The 14,376-nt window shown below is 43.3% G+C and overlaps 1 protein-coding gene across 1 annotated transcript in view; it reads left to right on the forward strand.

Annotated features, from left to right (window-relative positions):
• Positions 1–8,056, forward strand: part of LOC138960681 (pre-mRNA-splicing factor ATP-dependent RNA helicase PRP16-like) — a 69,357-nt gene extending 61,301 nt beyond the window's left edge. Inside the window, exons 22-26 of the mRNA XM_070332416.1 lie at positions 917–1,051; positions 2,304–2,429; positions 2,934–3,029; positions 4,063–4,181; positions 5,437–8,056. Coding sequence (XP_070188517.1) covers positions 917–1,051; positions 2,304–2,429; positions 2,934–3,029; positions 4,063–4,181; positions 5,437–5,551 — 591 coding nt within the window. The 3' untranslated portion in view covers positions 5,552–8,056. The remainder of the gene's footprint in view (positions 1–916; positions 1,052–2,303; positions 2,430–2,933; positions 3,030–4,062; positions 4,182–5,436) is intronic.
• The last annotated feature ends 6,320 nt before the right edge of the window (positions 8,057–14,376 follow it).

Consider the following 14,376-nt stretch of genomic DNA (forward strand, 5'->3'; position numbering starts at 1 on the left):
TTCAGTCATTGTGAAGATAAAATCCATTGTTTTTATGAAGAACAAATCTACAGCCTTGATGAAGACAAAATGTGAGAAAACAATTTGTCTGTAAAGAGAGTCAGTTCCTAATTGGAAGGTATTAAAACAGAAGATTTATATTTAAATGTCTGTTAATGAGGCAGAGAGTTTAAATGATAAGAAAGTTGATTGTTAATTCCAAAATTGTTATTCTGCCAGGTGGCAGCTCAGATTAGTTCCACATTACTCTCACATACTCTTGTTGTCATCTATACTTAAAGTTCTTAAGTCCCTTTATTCCTTGGAAGATTTACACTACAGTGCAACCTGGACCCCTTTAAGACCACCAAAATTCTGAGAAAATCAGATCTTAAAATGGAGGGCGTCTTAAATTGAGGGATCCTTAAAGGCATAGAAAGCTGATGAATATACACGCTAATTGCTTTACCCAGAGCTGGAGACAGACTAAATTAAGTTCCCTGCAAAATATTGTGGTCTAGGAGCCCTTAAATGTTGAGATATTTGAATTTTTATTTTGATCTAGATGGTCCTATTTATAGATTTGGCAACACATGTAACGTTGATGCAAGGGAGCTAACACCGCGGCTTTGTTGACATCCTCACTTTTTCAGAGGCTAGAACAAGCTGTAATGCATGTATTATGGTCCGCACATGGTGACATATCGTCATTATATGGTCTTATGGTGCGTTTGACATCGATTGTGGGCAAACTACACTTTGTAAACACGGGAGTGCGTTAGTATGCCTTTAAAGGGGGGGGGGGGGTTCCACTGGGTGACAGGGCTTATCAACAGAAAGTCTAAGAAAACAGGGTCTTAAAATGGAGGCAGTCTTACATTGAGGGAACTTAAGAGGGAGGTTTCACTGTAACTATTATTTTCAATCCTGATTGCAGGTGCGAGAGGTGCAATCCCAGCTGAGGGAGATTATGGAGCAGCAGAAGATGGAGCTGGTGTCGTGTGGAACAGACTGGGACATCATCCGCAAGTGTATCTGCTCCGCGTACTTCCACCAGGCAGCTAGGCTCAAGGTAAACTGCTGTTAACAATGAACGCTTCTGTGTTATGTGTATGTTGAAACAGTTTGCGTTTCTTTCTTCTTTTTTTTTCTTTTTTTCTTCATGTACCCCCATGGGGTTTCCTGAAATAAGTTCTTTGCTTTGCCTTGCTTTGCCTTGCCTTGCTAAGCTTAAGGGTGTGAGTTTTTGTTCCAATGTGTAAGCAACAGAGGACACACTGGCACCAGTCACAATAAAAGTAGCTGAGCTTTTAATGCTTACCTCTGCATCATCTTTGTCTCAGATAAACAACAGCACAACAATACCCTGTGGCTTTTATCACTGACGCCACTTTGCAAAATGAGCCACGGGTCGCAACTCCAGCAGAAGCACTCATTCTACATGTGTATAGATATGTTCTACATATGTTCTAGCATTTCTCTGAAATGCAAAGTGTCTGTTGAGCTGAGAAATAACCTTGGAACAAACAACGCCATCTGTTGTGCCTTGGTATCCCGGCCCCCTGGTGGGTTAAGGGTGGAGATTTTTCTTATCTCCCAGGTCAACTTATGTGCAGACCTGCTAGTGCCGTATCCCCCTTATTGTGTACACGCAAGCACAAGACCAAGTGCGCACAGAAAAGATCCTGTAATCCATGTCAGAGTTGGGTGGGTTATAGAAACTCAAAGATACCCAGCATGCTTCCCCCGAAAGCAGAGTATGGCTGCATGAATGGCAGGGTAAAAACGGTCATACACGTACAAGATCGTGGGAGTTTCAACTCATGAACAAAGAAGAAGAAGAAGAATTGGTCTAATAACTTGATTGAAACATGGATGCACATGGCCATGCCTGAAGCCAGAATTCCAGTAATCGGAGAAAGGCCTTTTGGCAGCTGTGTACTGGAAGACAATAAAGATCTGAACCAAGGTAAAGTAACAGTGAACCTTTCCATGGTACTTGAGTGGTTCCATTAGGACAGTGGTACCCCCCTTTAAGACCTCTAAAAATCTGAGAAAATCAGGTCTGAAAAAGGAGGGAGTCTTAAAATGGGGGTAAATTTGCAGGCCTTATGAAAAAAAAATGAAAAAAGACGAGGTCTTAAAAGGGAGGAAGTCATAAATTGGGGGGTCTTAAAAGGGGGGTTCCACTGTATTTGAAGCAGGGTTTTCATCCTAGGTGTGCACCCATGCTGAAGTGTACCTGTTATGAGAAGACACCTGCAGTGTTAGAACAGTTTGACAGATTGACTTAATGTATTAATTTTGCTTTACTGTTTGTGCAGGGCTTAGGGGAGTATGTGAGCACACGTACAGGTATGCCGTGTCATCTGCATCCCACCAGCGCTTTGTTCGGCATGGGATTCACACCTGACTACATCGTCTACCACGAACTGATCATGACCTCCAAGGTATGTTTTGATGCTGTTTTACAGAAATTTGATTTGGTTTGTGCTCTGCGTGTTTGTGTGTTTGTTTGTGTGTGTGTCTGTGTGTGTGTGAGAGAGAGTGAGAGAGAGAGACGGAAAAAGATAGATAGTGTGTGTGTGTGTGTGTGTGTGTGTGTGTGTGTGTGTGTGTGTGTGTGTGTGTGTGTGTGTGTGTCACTGTGTGTGTGTGTGTGTGTGTGTGTGTGTGTGTGTGTGTGTGTGTGTGTGTGTGTGAGAGGCAGAAACAAATAGAGAGATATTGTGTGTGTGTGTGCGTGTCTGTTTCTATGTGTGTTTGACTGTGTGTGAGTGTGTACCTATGTATATGTGTGTGCGTGTGTGTGTGTGTGTGTGCCTGCATGCATGCGTGTGAGAGAGATAGACAGATATCGAGTATTCTTTTTTCTTACACCTTAATAGAAGCTTCCATAGTCTACATGCAATGCGAACGCAAGACTAAAATATTGTGTTTGTCTTCTTTCCCAGGAGTACATGCAGTGTGTGACGGCGGTGGACGGCCAGTGGCTGGCAGAGTTAGGTCCCATGTTCTACAGCATTAAGGACGCCAACAAAACAAGACTGGTAGGTTATATTTCTGCAGATATCAAGTGTAAAAGGCTGCCTTAGGTCTCATCTGTTATTTATCTGCTGTTATGAAGTGTAAAAGCAGCCTACGTACAAGGTGTCAGAGAGCACCACTGTACCAAGGGGTTCTGTGGGCATCGAAGCAAAAAGAAAGAGGGACATTTTTCTCAAACTCTCGAGGCAGATGCCCGACAGTAACCATTTGTCTCTGGACTGAACGGCTGCCTTGGGTCTGTTATTTATCTGCAGTTATGAAGTGTTACAGGCTTCCTTAGGTCTGTTGTTTATCTGCAGTTATAATTATGTAAAGCTGAATTCACTAAATGACAAAACAAACCAAATCATTAGTACATGAGCTTTGCCAGACCATTTTTTTCAAGAATATACTTGTTACTGTCAGTATCATTGTAATGGTATTTTTGTGAGTAGCAGAACACAGAGTCTAGCATCCTGACTTGTTTGTATTCTTTCTTTTAAATCAAGGGTGGAATTGCGTTTTTCAGAATAACGAATGTGTGAGGTCTAACTGAGTTTAATCGAGCAATTTTCTTTCCTAGTATGTTTGCTTGTGAATATAAATACCATGTGTTTTGGGCATGTTATTGTCAGATGGAATGTCTTCATAATCTTTTTTTTTTTTTTTAACTTTTTTTGTCCACAACTTTTTTTGTCCATTTAATAACAACAAAACTGCTTTTCATACAGAAATATCTTTTTCTAGAAATGTATGGTTAAAATAGCTGACAGGCAGGTTTAAATGTATCCAAGACAATATTCTGTTTGCATTCATTTTAATGGACACGAAAGTGTTTGTCATTGTTATGTTTTATGTGATTTTCATTTCAACTCAACTCAACTCAACTCAACTCAAATTTATTAATCCATATGGAAATTATGTTGTAACAATACTCATTTCCAATCAAAAGAATAAGAATGCATAATAAAAAATAAAAACATCATAAGAAAATAAGTGAGTATGATTATTATGAGTATGATCACAGTCTCACTAACGCAAACATTCTATGAACAGGAGCGAAAACAGCAGGCAGATGAGGAGAAGCTGGTGATGGAAGATGAGATGAAGCGAGCAGAGGAGCTGATTAAGGCTCGCAAAGAACAGGCGATGGTTATTCCTGGAACTGTGCGACAGTAAGTGGGACATTTCTTTTGTGTGCTTTTTTCTCTTCTCAGTTTCTTTTGCATCCTCAGTTTCTTTTGGCTTTGTCGTTATGAGATATAGATATATTGAAATAGTAACTGATCATCAGATCAAGTCTTGCAAAGAACAGTATATATAGATATATTGAAATAGTAACTGATCATCAGATCAAGTCTTGCAAAGAACAGTAAATATAGATAAATTGAAATAGTAACTGATCATCAGATCAAGTCTTGCAAAGAACAGTATATATAGATAAATTGAAATAGTAACTGATCATCAGATCAAGTCTTGCAAAGAACAGTATATATAGATAAATTGAAATAGTAACTGATCATCAGATCAAGTCTTGCAAAGAACAGTATGTATAGATATATTGAAATAATAACTGATCATCAGATCAAGTCTTGCAAAGAACAGTATATATAGATATATTGAAATAGTAACTGATCATCAGATCAAGTCTTGCAAAGAACGGTGGATGGTTCTGTGCGACGGAGTTTTTATGTTATTTTATTTCTTAGTTTCTTTCCCCCTTTGTCGCCATTAAAGATAAGTGGGAAATAGCCACTGCTTAGCTGATCATTAATACTTGACTTGTTTTGTGTACTAAGTGCTTTTTAGGGGAGACAGGAGAAAGAAACGGGTTTATGTGTGCGTTGTAGGCTCTTGCATCAACTTTTTATTATTATTCACTTTTGGGAAATAGTGTGTGTGCATGTGTGCTTGTGTGTGTGTGTGTGTGTGTGTGTGTGTGTGTGTGTGTGTGTGTGTGTGTGTGTGTGTGTGTGTGTGTATGTGTGTGTGTGTGTCTGTGTGTGTGTGTGTGTCTGTGTGTGTCTGTGTGTGTGTGTGTGTGTGTCTGTATGTGTGTGTGTGTGTGTATGTGTGTGTGTGTGTGTGTGTCTGTGTCTGTGTCTGTGTGTGTGTGTGTGTGTGTGTCTAGGTGTATGCATGTTATAGAAAAGTTCTACTTTACATCTACCATACCGGAACACCGGAACAAGGAACAGGTGTAAGGACAAATTATAATTTTGGATGATTAATGAGATGAGGATGATTATTTTTAAGATTTTTAAGATTTTTAAGATTTTTTCAAGCAGGTTTTACAAGGGAGAAGTTGCTGGGTTATTTGGACAATATGGCACACTTGTTTTGGAAAATTCCTCACGGATTGGAGAGCTTCTCCTCATATTTTCACTCCCATCACCATTTTCTAATTGTTCTTATTCTTTCATTCAACAGGAATATTGCCACTCCTGGTTTAAAGGAACCAGGCACCCCAGCGGCCACCCCGCGACGCACACCCACCCCGCGACGCACACCCACCCCGCGACGCACACCCAAGTTTGGCTTGTGAGAGAGGAGCAACCAATATGACAACAAGAAACTCTTTTGCTGCCAGCATTATGCGTCCGGCAGAGACCCAAGGATGATAATGATAAATGTTTACCATCCTCACGGTGAAACCATTAGGGGTATGTTCCCATGGTTAACCCCCACATTAGATGAGATACACAGGTGTATGTGTGTTTAGGTGTGATAAGCCACCTGCACTTGTGACAGAATGACCGAGGTCTTTTGCATGCCACTGTGGTGACGCGGGCCGGGGTGGGACATGGATACCGTCTCTGAGTCTGCATATAGAATTAACCCGTGTCTGTCCCGGCCTGGATTCGAACCTGTGACCCTAGGAACACAAGTTCAGTGATCTACCACCTGAGCGACCCGACCCAAGGAAACTATGACAAGGTTGAAAGCTGTGGTGCTAAAGAGAGGAATAGACAACTCTAAGTGCTTGACTTTGGGAGGTTGTCTCTTCAGAAAGTTCCTGCCTTCCAAACGTCGCAGTGCAAAGACAGTTTGTCGCGTTGGATTCACACCTGGTATTTTTGTGGCTGTGGACAAAGTCATTCATGAGACGGGTCTCACGTGGTGTGTGTCAATGCCTCCCTGTCTTGCGAGGCGGAGTATTAGCATCGAGTTTATTGTCATCATACATCATTGCATTCCTCAAACACAAAGGACTGTGATGGACAATGCAGGAAAAGAACCTTGTAAAAATAAATCCCTGCGCTTAGAACTGTACCCACGGAATACGCGCGATATAAGCCTCATATTGATTGATTGATTGATACACGCAGAGCAAAGAGTTGTGTAGACCATCTGGTACAGTGGAACCTGCAATGTGAGGTCCCTCCAAGAAGAGGACACCTCCCAAGAAAGGACGCATTCTGTTGTCTCTTTGTCTGTAATGTCTACTAACACATACCTGTCATGGCAGGCCACCTTCATGGTATGGACACTTTAGGCTGGTCCCAAGGGTGTCCTTTCCTTGCAGGTATATTGAACGACTTTAATACAGTTTTAATGAAAACGTTAGTCAACTGGAAGCTTCAGCATGTGGTGTGAATGTACATCTCATTGAATACTGTGAAGAGAAGGTGCTACAGTGGAACCCCCCTTGAAAGGCCTCCAATAATATGAGACAAGCAGGGCGTTAAAGGGAGAGAATCTTAGAATAAAGGTACCTTAGCAGATGTTATGAGCAGATTGTCTGGAAAAGTAGGGTCTTACCCTTAGAAGGGAAGAAGTCTTAACATTGGGCGTCTTAAAGGGGTTTCCCACTGTACTCTATGACGGCATTGAATGTAATTGTATTAAGGAGGAACAAGCTGTATGCCTCACATTTACGAACCAGATTGTGTGTGTGTGTGTGTGTGTGTGTGTGTGTGTGTGTGTGTGTGTGTGTGTGTGTGTGTGTGTGTGTGTGTGTGATGCATGTAGATGAAGTAAACATTCAGATTTTAAAGCTATGAATACATGACATGTATTTACCAAGGTTTGTGCTTTGGTATGCCAGTTGAGTGAGCTGACCCACTGTCAGTGTCAGGATGTGTACCGGTATATCAATGAAAATAAAAGGTATCACAAAAAATTGGAGTATTGTGGTGCGTTGTGTGCAAGCACCATTCACTCAAGTATACATGCGATGTGAAAGTGACAGAATCAGAAGAGTAGTTTGACCAGAAATGTGTTTATCTGCGGTGTCGCTCCTAACGTTTCGTCAGTTAACAGTTTTGAGGAAAATTGCTTCTGTGGTTTCATACTTATTCTTCTAAGTCAGAAAAATGTAAGTAAAAACCCTCACTCAAATCCTCTAACTCTGTCTGCCTGTCTGTGTATCTCTCTCTCTCTCTCTCTCTCTCTCTCTCTCTCTCTCTCTCTCTCTCTCTCTCTCTCTCTCTCTCTCTCTCTCTCTCTCTCTCTCTCTCTCTCTCTCTCTCTCTCTCTCTCTTCCTTGCTTATTGGCTATGTGTATCGTAACCCTGCTGAAACGTCAAGGTGGATTGATGATTTTGTTTCTATGATGGACAGAGTGAAGGCTCGTGACGAGAATGTTGTATTGCTTCGCGATTTTAACATTAACCTACTCAGGTCTCAAACAACGTGGTGCTCAACCACTGCTCTGTTTGGTCTCCATCAGCTGGTTAAAACCCCTACAAGAGAAACATTGATCATATTTACACTGATAGTTAGAATATCGTTGCAAATGCGCAAGTAGTGCATTCCAGTTTTAGTGACCATCATTCTGTTTTTTGCTTGATTTCTCTTAGATTGCCAAAATCACGTCATAAAGGCCACACAACAATCGAATACAGAAGTTTCAAGTATTTTGATGAATCTGCCTTTTTCTTTGACCTTAACCAAGCCCCATTTTATAGCGTATTCAATTGCAGTGACGCAGAGGGCGCTTGCAATATTTGTCACCATATTTTGTGTTCAATAATTGATAAACACGCACCACTACGTCAGCATAGAGTGAAACATCCCCAGCTCCCCCCTTGGTTAACCTCAGACATTATCGAGGCTATGGCGATGCGTGATTATTTTAAAGAGCGCAACATGAAAACAGAGTATAAACTGCAAAAAAATGTATTTTTTACAAGTAAAATGACTATTTCTAAGAATACTCACCTCAATTTAACTAATAGGAGTTACCTTACTTACGAGTGCTAGACTGAGAAGCGTCCTATGTTACCAGTACTAGACTGTAAACAAGGTCGCTAACTCTAGATTTCCGTCGGTATACCATTTAGGGGAGTAGTCTCCCTTTGTCGGTAGTACCTCTCTGCGCATGTGCCAATGCCCATAATCCCCAGTTTCAATTCGAAGCTATTAAGTCAATAGCGGGGTTGGTGGGAGGGTCTCTGGTTAAATTGAGGTGAGTATTCTTAGAAATAGTCATTTTACTTGTAAAAAATACATATTTCTTTCGAATACATCACCTCAATTTAACTAATAGGAGAATAGATAACAGGCTGGAGGGTTGACTTTCGATCGGTAATCTAGTGTCACCTCACCCGACTCAGCCCATTTGTCCGGAATCCCCCCTGTAAAATCGGGGGAAGAAAAGGATAGATCATCGGACTGAGAAGCAAGAAATCCTGAGTCGGGCGAGTGGCAAGTTGCATTGTTGCCACTGTGTCAACTTGCTCCAGAAAGGGACAATCGAAAGAAAGTCCCACCTGTCAATGTAGAGCTGGTTTCTACTCGATGGTCGTTACTATTCCTCTGATCACTTGTCTTTATCAATGTTGGGTTATGGTTATGACTTGCCATTATGCGCCTTGAGCGACCCAACTCCCCAGCAACGTAAAGTTCTGCAGGCGGATCAGGTGAACGACCTAAAAGATGAGGAATGGTCAGAGATAACAATTCCTCTAATACCTTGAACTTATCACCAAGGTGCGTCTCTGCGACTGATCCTCCATTTAAGGGAGATTGACAGAGTTTCCAGAGATCCTGTAGAATTCTGGTCTGAGGCACCACTTTCCATGGCAAACAATTGTGCCAGTCGCATGAATGAATATATATATCCTCTCTGAATTTACCTCTCTAATGAGGATGGTAGGCACAGATACCAGTGTAAATTCAGGCTGACTTAGCTGTTCCTCCTGCGTGACAGGAAGTAAGCGCAAGTGCGCTCAGCAGTACGGTCACTGTCTGCACCTTTCCTGTGCCTGTCTCAACGCATGTGGGGGCTATAAGCCTACCCTTAATGGTTATAGGTACCATTTGTCCTAGAATAGCCAGTGAAAGACAGCCAGCTGTATTGCCTTTACCCAAGGGGAAAACCTGCTTCTTACTTTGAAATTCCACACTTATAGCGTGAGGGGGTCCCCAGTGACCATGGGCATCTCTGAGCCCTTATTGGCTGAATGACCGCTCTTGTCTTACTCAAGAGGGTGCCATGCCTGGCATGCAACTCACTGAGAGGTCCCATTTGTGATTTCAGCAGGACCGTTTACTGGCTTGATCAGCCAGGTCCTTGATCTAGGTTTTCTGTAAACATGGTTGTAGGTGGCATCTGCTGGGTTGTCTGCCCAGCATAGGTTTTGTGGGTTCTGGGACACTCCAGATTTCTGTAGAGCTCACAAGTTCTTAGATGACTATGCAGTGATGTTCTCCGGCCTATGGCCGAAGGTGCACTATCTTGGGCTGATGCAAAGTTCTGCCCCCTGGTAGTTGAACTCACAAAGATGTCTTATGTTGTGATCTCAGTAGTACTTCTGCCTAGATCACCCAAGTCCATATCTGGATTATCAGTAGGCGTGGCTGCGGGCGGCAAGTGTTGCATTGTCTGACCAGCATAGCTTTGTGAGCTCTGGGGCACTTCAGCTGTTTGTGGAGCTGAGCTCTAGGGTGACTATGCAGAGTTGTTTTCAGGCCCCTGCCTGAGGCAGGAGGTGTACTCTCTTGGTCTGATGCATAGTTCTGACTTGACAAAGGTCTTAGTCAGCACCCGAGTTGCCACGTTTCTCGCCCAAAAACGACGCGTAGCCGTAGACTGGGAGTGAGTGAGATAGGCTGGTGTGGTATTCCTGGCTCCAGCTAGGATCTCACTGTGTCTCTACCTCAGGCTCTTCGAGCGAGGGAGAAAAGGCTGGTGTGGTATTCCTGGCTCCTGCTAGGATCTCACTGTGTCTCTACCTCAAGCTCTTAGAGTGACACAACTTATACTCACCCAATAACCTTGTGTCACCGTAGACTGGGAGCGAGGGAGATAGCCTTGTGTGGTATTCCTAGCTCCTGCTAGGATCTCACTGTGTCTCTTTCCTCCAGCTCCTTTAGCTTTTGAGTCCAGGCATCTGAGAGTCTACATATGGATGGGATGGACACATTCACCCACTGTCAAAGGTATTGCCGCACTCATTATGCCTTTCGGGGGAGGAATACCTCTAGGTCTTATCTCTGTGGTCCAGGGATCTTAGAGCGCCAGTTGTAAGAGGCAAACGAAGCTTGTCCAAATCAAGGTTCGGTTGGAAGGGGTGGCTGAGCCTTCCCAAATCCAAGTGTGTCTGTGGCCGTACCCAATACCCCTAAAGGTAGAGGAAGCTCTTCTTGTTCCAGGAAAATTTGACTGAATGATGGAGGGACGTATGGTTTACCCAGTCCAAGATGTCTGGCAGCACTAATCAATCCGCATGGGCTGAGAGGTCCTCCTTGATCTATGAAATCTGGCCCATGGATCTCATAGTGCGGATGGCTGGCCAGACCTCAGACTATCTCTCAGTGTCCTTCCTGGAAAGTCCATGGAAAAACGGGCGGAGTCACCTCGGGAGACATTCCCTCTTTAGTCAAGTCTGTCCGTCTCTGAAGCATGACGTAGGTTGAGTGCTGTCCCTGTTGAAGGGTTTTGCCTTGACTTGGTTTGTTTGTTTGCTTAACGCCCAGCCGACCACGAAGCGCCATATCAGGGCGGTTCTTGACTTGGTCCAAGGATGATAACCATGAGGTTTTGTAGCCTAAGGACTGCCTGACCCTGGGGTAGGTTGTCTTCCAAAAGCTGCTGATCATCTCAGGGGCACCTGCCCAGTGATCTTAAACGGCCCATCCCTTCTCTAGGACGTCTACTGTCGTCTCTCCTGTTGATGCTTCTGCCAGAGTTGTTACCATTATCAGTCGAGATGTGACCTGTTACAGGTGTCGGACATCCTCTGTTGAGTGTCGACTGTACAATCTGACATTTCTATCATCATCCCCTGGCTGATGCGGGTGTCAGATGACATTCAGGAAGAAGGGGCAACTCTTACAAGTTGTTACGCTGAGTCCGTCCACAGGTCATGAAAGCATTCTGTACTTGACGATCTCAGACTCAGAGCACTTCTTCCCCCGTCTCTGCGTTATCTCCAACAGCTCCCCGCCTTGTGATGTAGCCTGAACATGCTCACCCGTGTTGCCCGACGCTTGTATGGCAAGATTCTTGGGCCTGTTACCCTGTTGAACAAGCTCCACTCCAAGTGTGAGTGATCTTCAGAGTCGTTTCCTCAGGCAAATGTCTTGAGACACTTTGATTCCTCTTATCTTGGTACGCAGTGTCTGTCTTGTAGCTGTGTATCCGAAGGAGACATCTAGAGACCTCAAGAGCTTGCAGTATGCATGGAAACTGATGTGACTACTATACCCTGTTCAGTTGTCCACCACTGTTTGACTGGTGATCTATATGCAGATTGCAGGTGCCATCTTGTTACTGGTAGGGCGGCCCCCCGGTGTGAAGGTTGTAGCCTCTAACCATTAGCTCTCCATTCCAGGTGATGAAGATAACTAGGAGGCTCTAGGCATTCTCCTCACACTCCCAGACTTCTGTGTAGCTGGGCACTGCTGAATATGGTCAGGCGTGAAGTGTTGGTCTAGTTCCAAGAGCGTTAAACATTAGGTCTTCCTCAGTCCGTCAGGAGGTGGTAGACAGGCAAAGGGGGGCGGGAGCTGTCCTTCCGGTGCTGAAGCATCGCTACAGGCAGTTTGCAGCACTGAATACTGGTAGTCAAAATGCATGAAGCCACCATCATGATGGGGAACCCTGGCAAAGATAGTGGTGGGAGGGGCCCAGTCCTGTCAACAGCCGTGTTTCGGGGTCACCTCAAGGGAGAGGTTGCAGACGAGGCTGTAGCTACCTCAGGGAGATTCTACTCATGTTACGCCCAGTGGACGTCTTGCCTGACAGCTGGAGGGTCTGTCATAAGCTGTCGCAACAATCCTGGGAGTTATCAGGGCGAAAAGGAAGCCTGTCTCTTCCTGTGCTTACTGGAGGTATTCCCCCAGAGCGCCCGACATTGTCTGTTTGGTAATGTCTACGTATATATAAATACATGTCAATATGACTTAATTCCCCCTCGTACTGATAACGGCATGGATGTGCCAAGAGTTTATCCAGTACCTTTCTCATGAGAGTAGCCGCTCTGTCTAGGAGGCATAGTTAATTGTGTGTTGTAACAACATCCGTTTAGCAAATATGTTATATTTTCCATAATATGAAATGATAAACATTGTATCCCTTGTATGAACCTGACTAGAGCCAGTGTTATTTAAGGGCGGCCTCTTATTGTTAGGTCCTGTTGTCTACTTCTGAGAACCTAGTCGTAGGATTAGGTGACAACAGTAGAGATGTGGCCTTGTTAAAGGTCAAAGGCTTAGGTTTTGCCTACGAACCAGGAATAAGTAGAGGCATGACAACATTATAGGAAGCTCCCCTGTGAGTATTATTCAGAGCCTTGCTCGATCTTGCATGTTGTGAAAACTCAGCTGAGTGTAAAACTCATGTGTTAACAACCAAGTTTATTCATGCCCCTAAGGCATGGTTTCAACTGTATATTATTCATAACATGTCATTCAAGTGTAATGTACATCAATTGTGCACTGGAACAGAACATAAGTATATATGTGTGCCTGTTCTAATTGAATTTGAAGAGCTGTCTCCTGGCACTGTGGTATCAACAGATTTTAGCTGAGTGTAAATCTCAAAGTGTAAACACTTGAGTTTATCCATAAGTTAAATCTTTTACCACTCAGATAGCTGATTTAAACACTCCATGAAAATGGAATTTGTAACATCAACTGACTTCTTTGATACCCTTTGCCAAGAAAAAAGGATTATATCCCAATAAAGATGTCCCATCTGTGTTTGCATACACTTTAATTCTTCCTTGTCAATTTAAAACATTTTTTTTTTTTAATATATATTTATATATAAAGTGTATGTATGCACGCATACAAGTTTACAAGTTAATCAAGTTAAGTTGGCAAGGAAAGTATTCTTTATCCAATTTGAAGAAGTACCACCACGTGGTCTCTGTGAGTCCACCATGATCATCTGATAAAAATACCAAAACCATAATCTGCCAACCGCAGAAAACATCGTTTCCCAGAAACATAGGAGAGAGAATTACTTGCCTTTCTCTGAGAGTAAAGGAAGTTCCCTCCGTAATATTCCCGGAGGCGCATATCTCAATCTCAGTGTTTGGTTTTCTTTCCAAGCGGGCGAGGTTTGTTGTTGTTATTCTTCGATACAACCCGCTTTCAGTTCTATCAGCGTTCAAGCGTACTGCGGTCCGTATCTACGCTGCCCGCAAAAGTCATCGCAGTTTGTAATGACCGAAGTATTCATACGCCATATGTAACATTCGCGGGCGCTCTGTGCCTTCAGTTCAATCAGCGTTCAAGCGTACTGCGTTCCGTATCTACGCTGCCCGCAAGAGTCATCGCAGTTTGTAATGACAGAAGTATTCATACGCCGTATGTAACCTTCGCGGGCGCTCGGTACTTTGTACGCCTAAAAATTCGGATCAGAAATGCGCTTCCGGTCGGGATAACGCGCATGGTAAACCTCGCTGTAGTTGATAAAAAGCTGTTAAAACGCAAAAAACTTCCGGGTAATTTCGAAGTTGAAGGTCTTGTTCGTATTCCTACATTGATGTGTAGGGTGACCTGCCGTTGCTTTCCATTGAAAGCGGCAAGGTAAGTTATCGTTCGCGGAGTTCTATTGCGCCAATGAAACCGGTCCAACCGCTGTAAATATCTGTTCGACATTCGTAACGACTGAGTAAAGAATAGTTGTCGTTCAATTGCATGTTCACTAGTTAAAAAAGACAAGTAACGGAGCCTGTTAGGCTCTGTGTGTCAACAAGGTATCATTGATGATTGAAGTACCTTCTACTTATGACCAAGTAACTTTGTTACATTTTTAAGCCGTTTCACTTTCATTTTCACGGTTCGTTACGTTGTTCAACGTGATGAATCATTGAATGTATACGGGCGTATTAATCGCCCTTAAAAAGGAAAGCCCAAACCGTGATTGAAGGTGAATGTTGTAGTTCCTGTGAAGGAAGTCTTCTTAGACGGGAA

This window comes from Littorina saxatilis, linkage group LG1, assembly GCF_037325665.1.
Source record: "Littorina saxatilis isolate snail1 linkage group LG1, US_GU_Lsax_2.0, whole genome shotgun sequence".
Lineage (NCBI taxonomy): Eukaryota > Metazoa > Mollusca > Gastropoda > Littorinimorpha > Littorinidae > Littorina > Littorina saxatilis.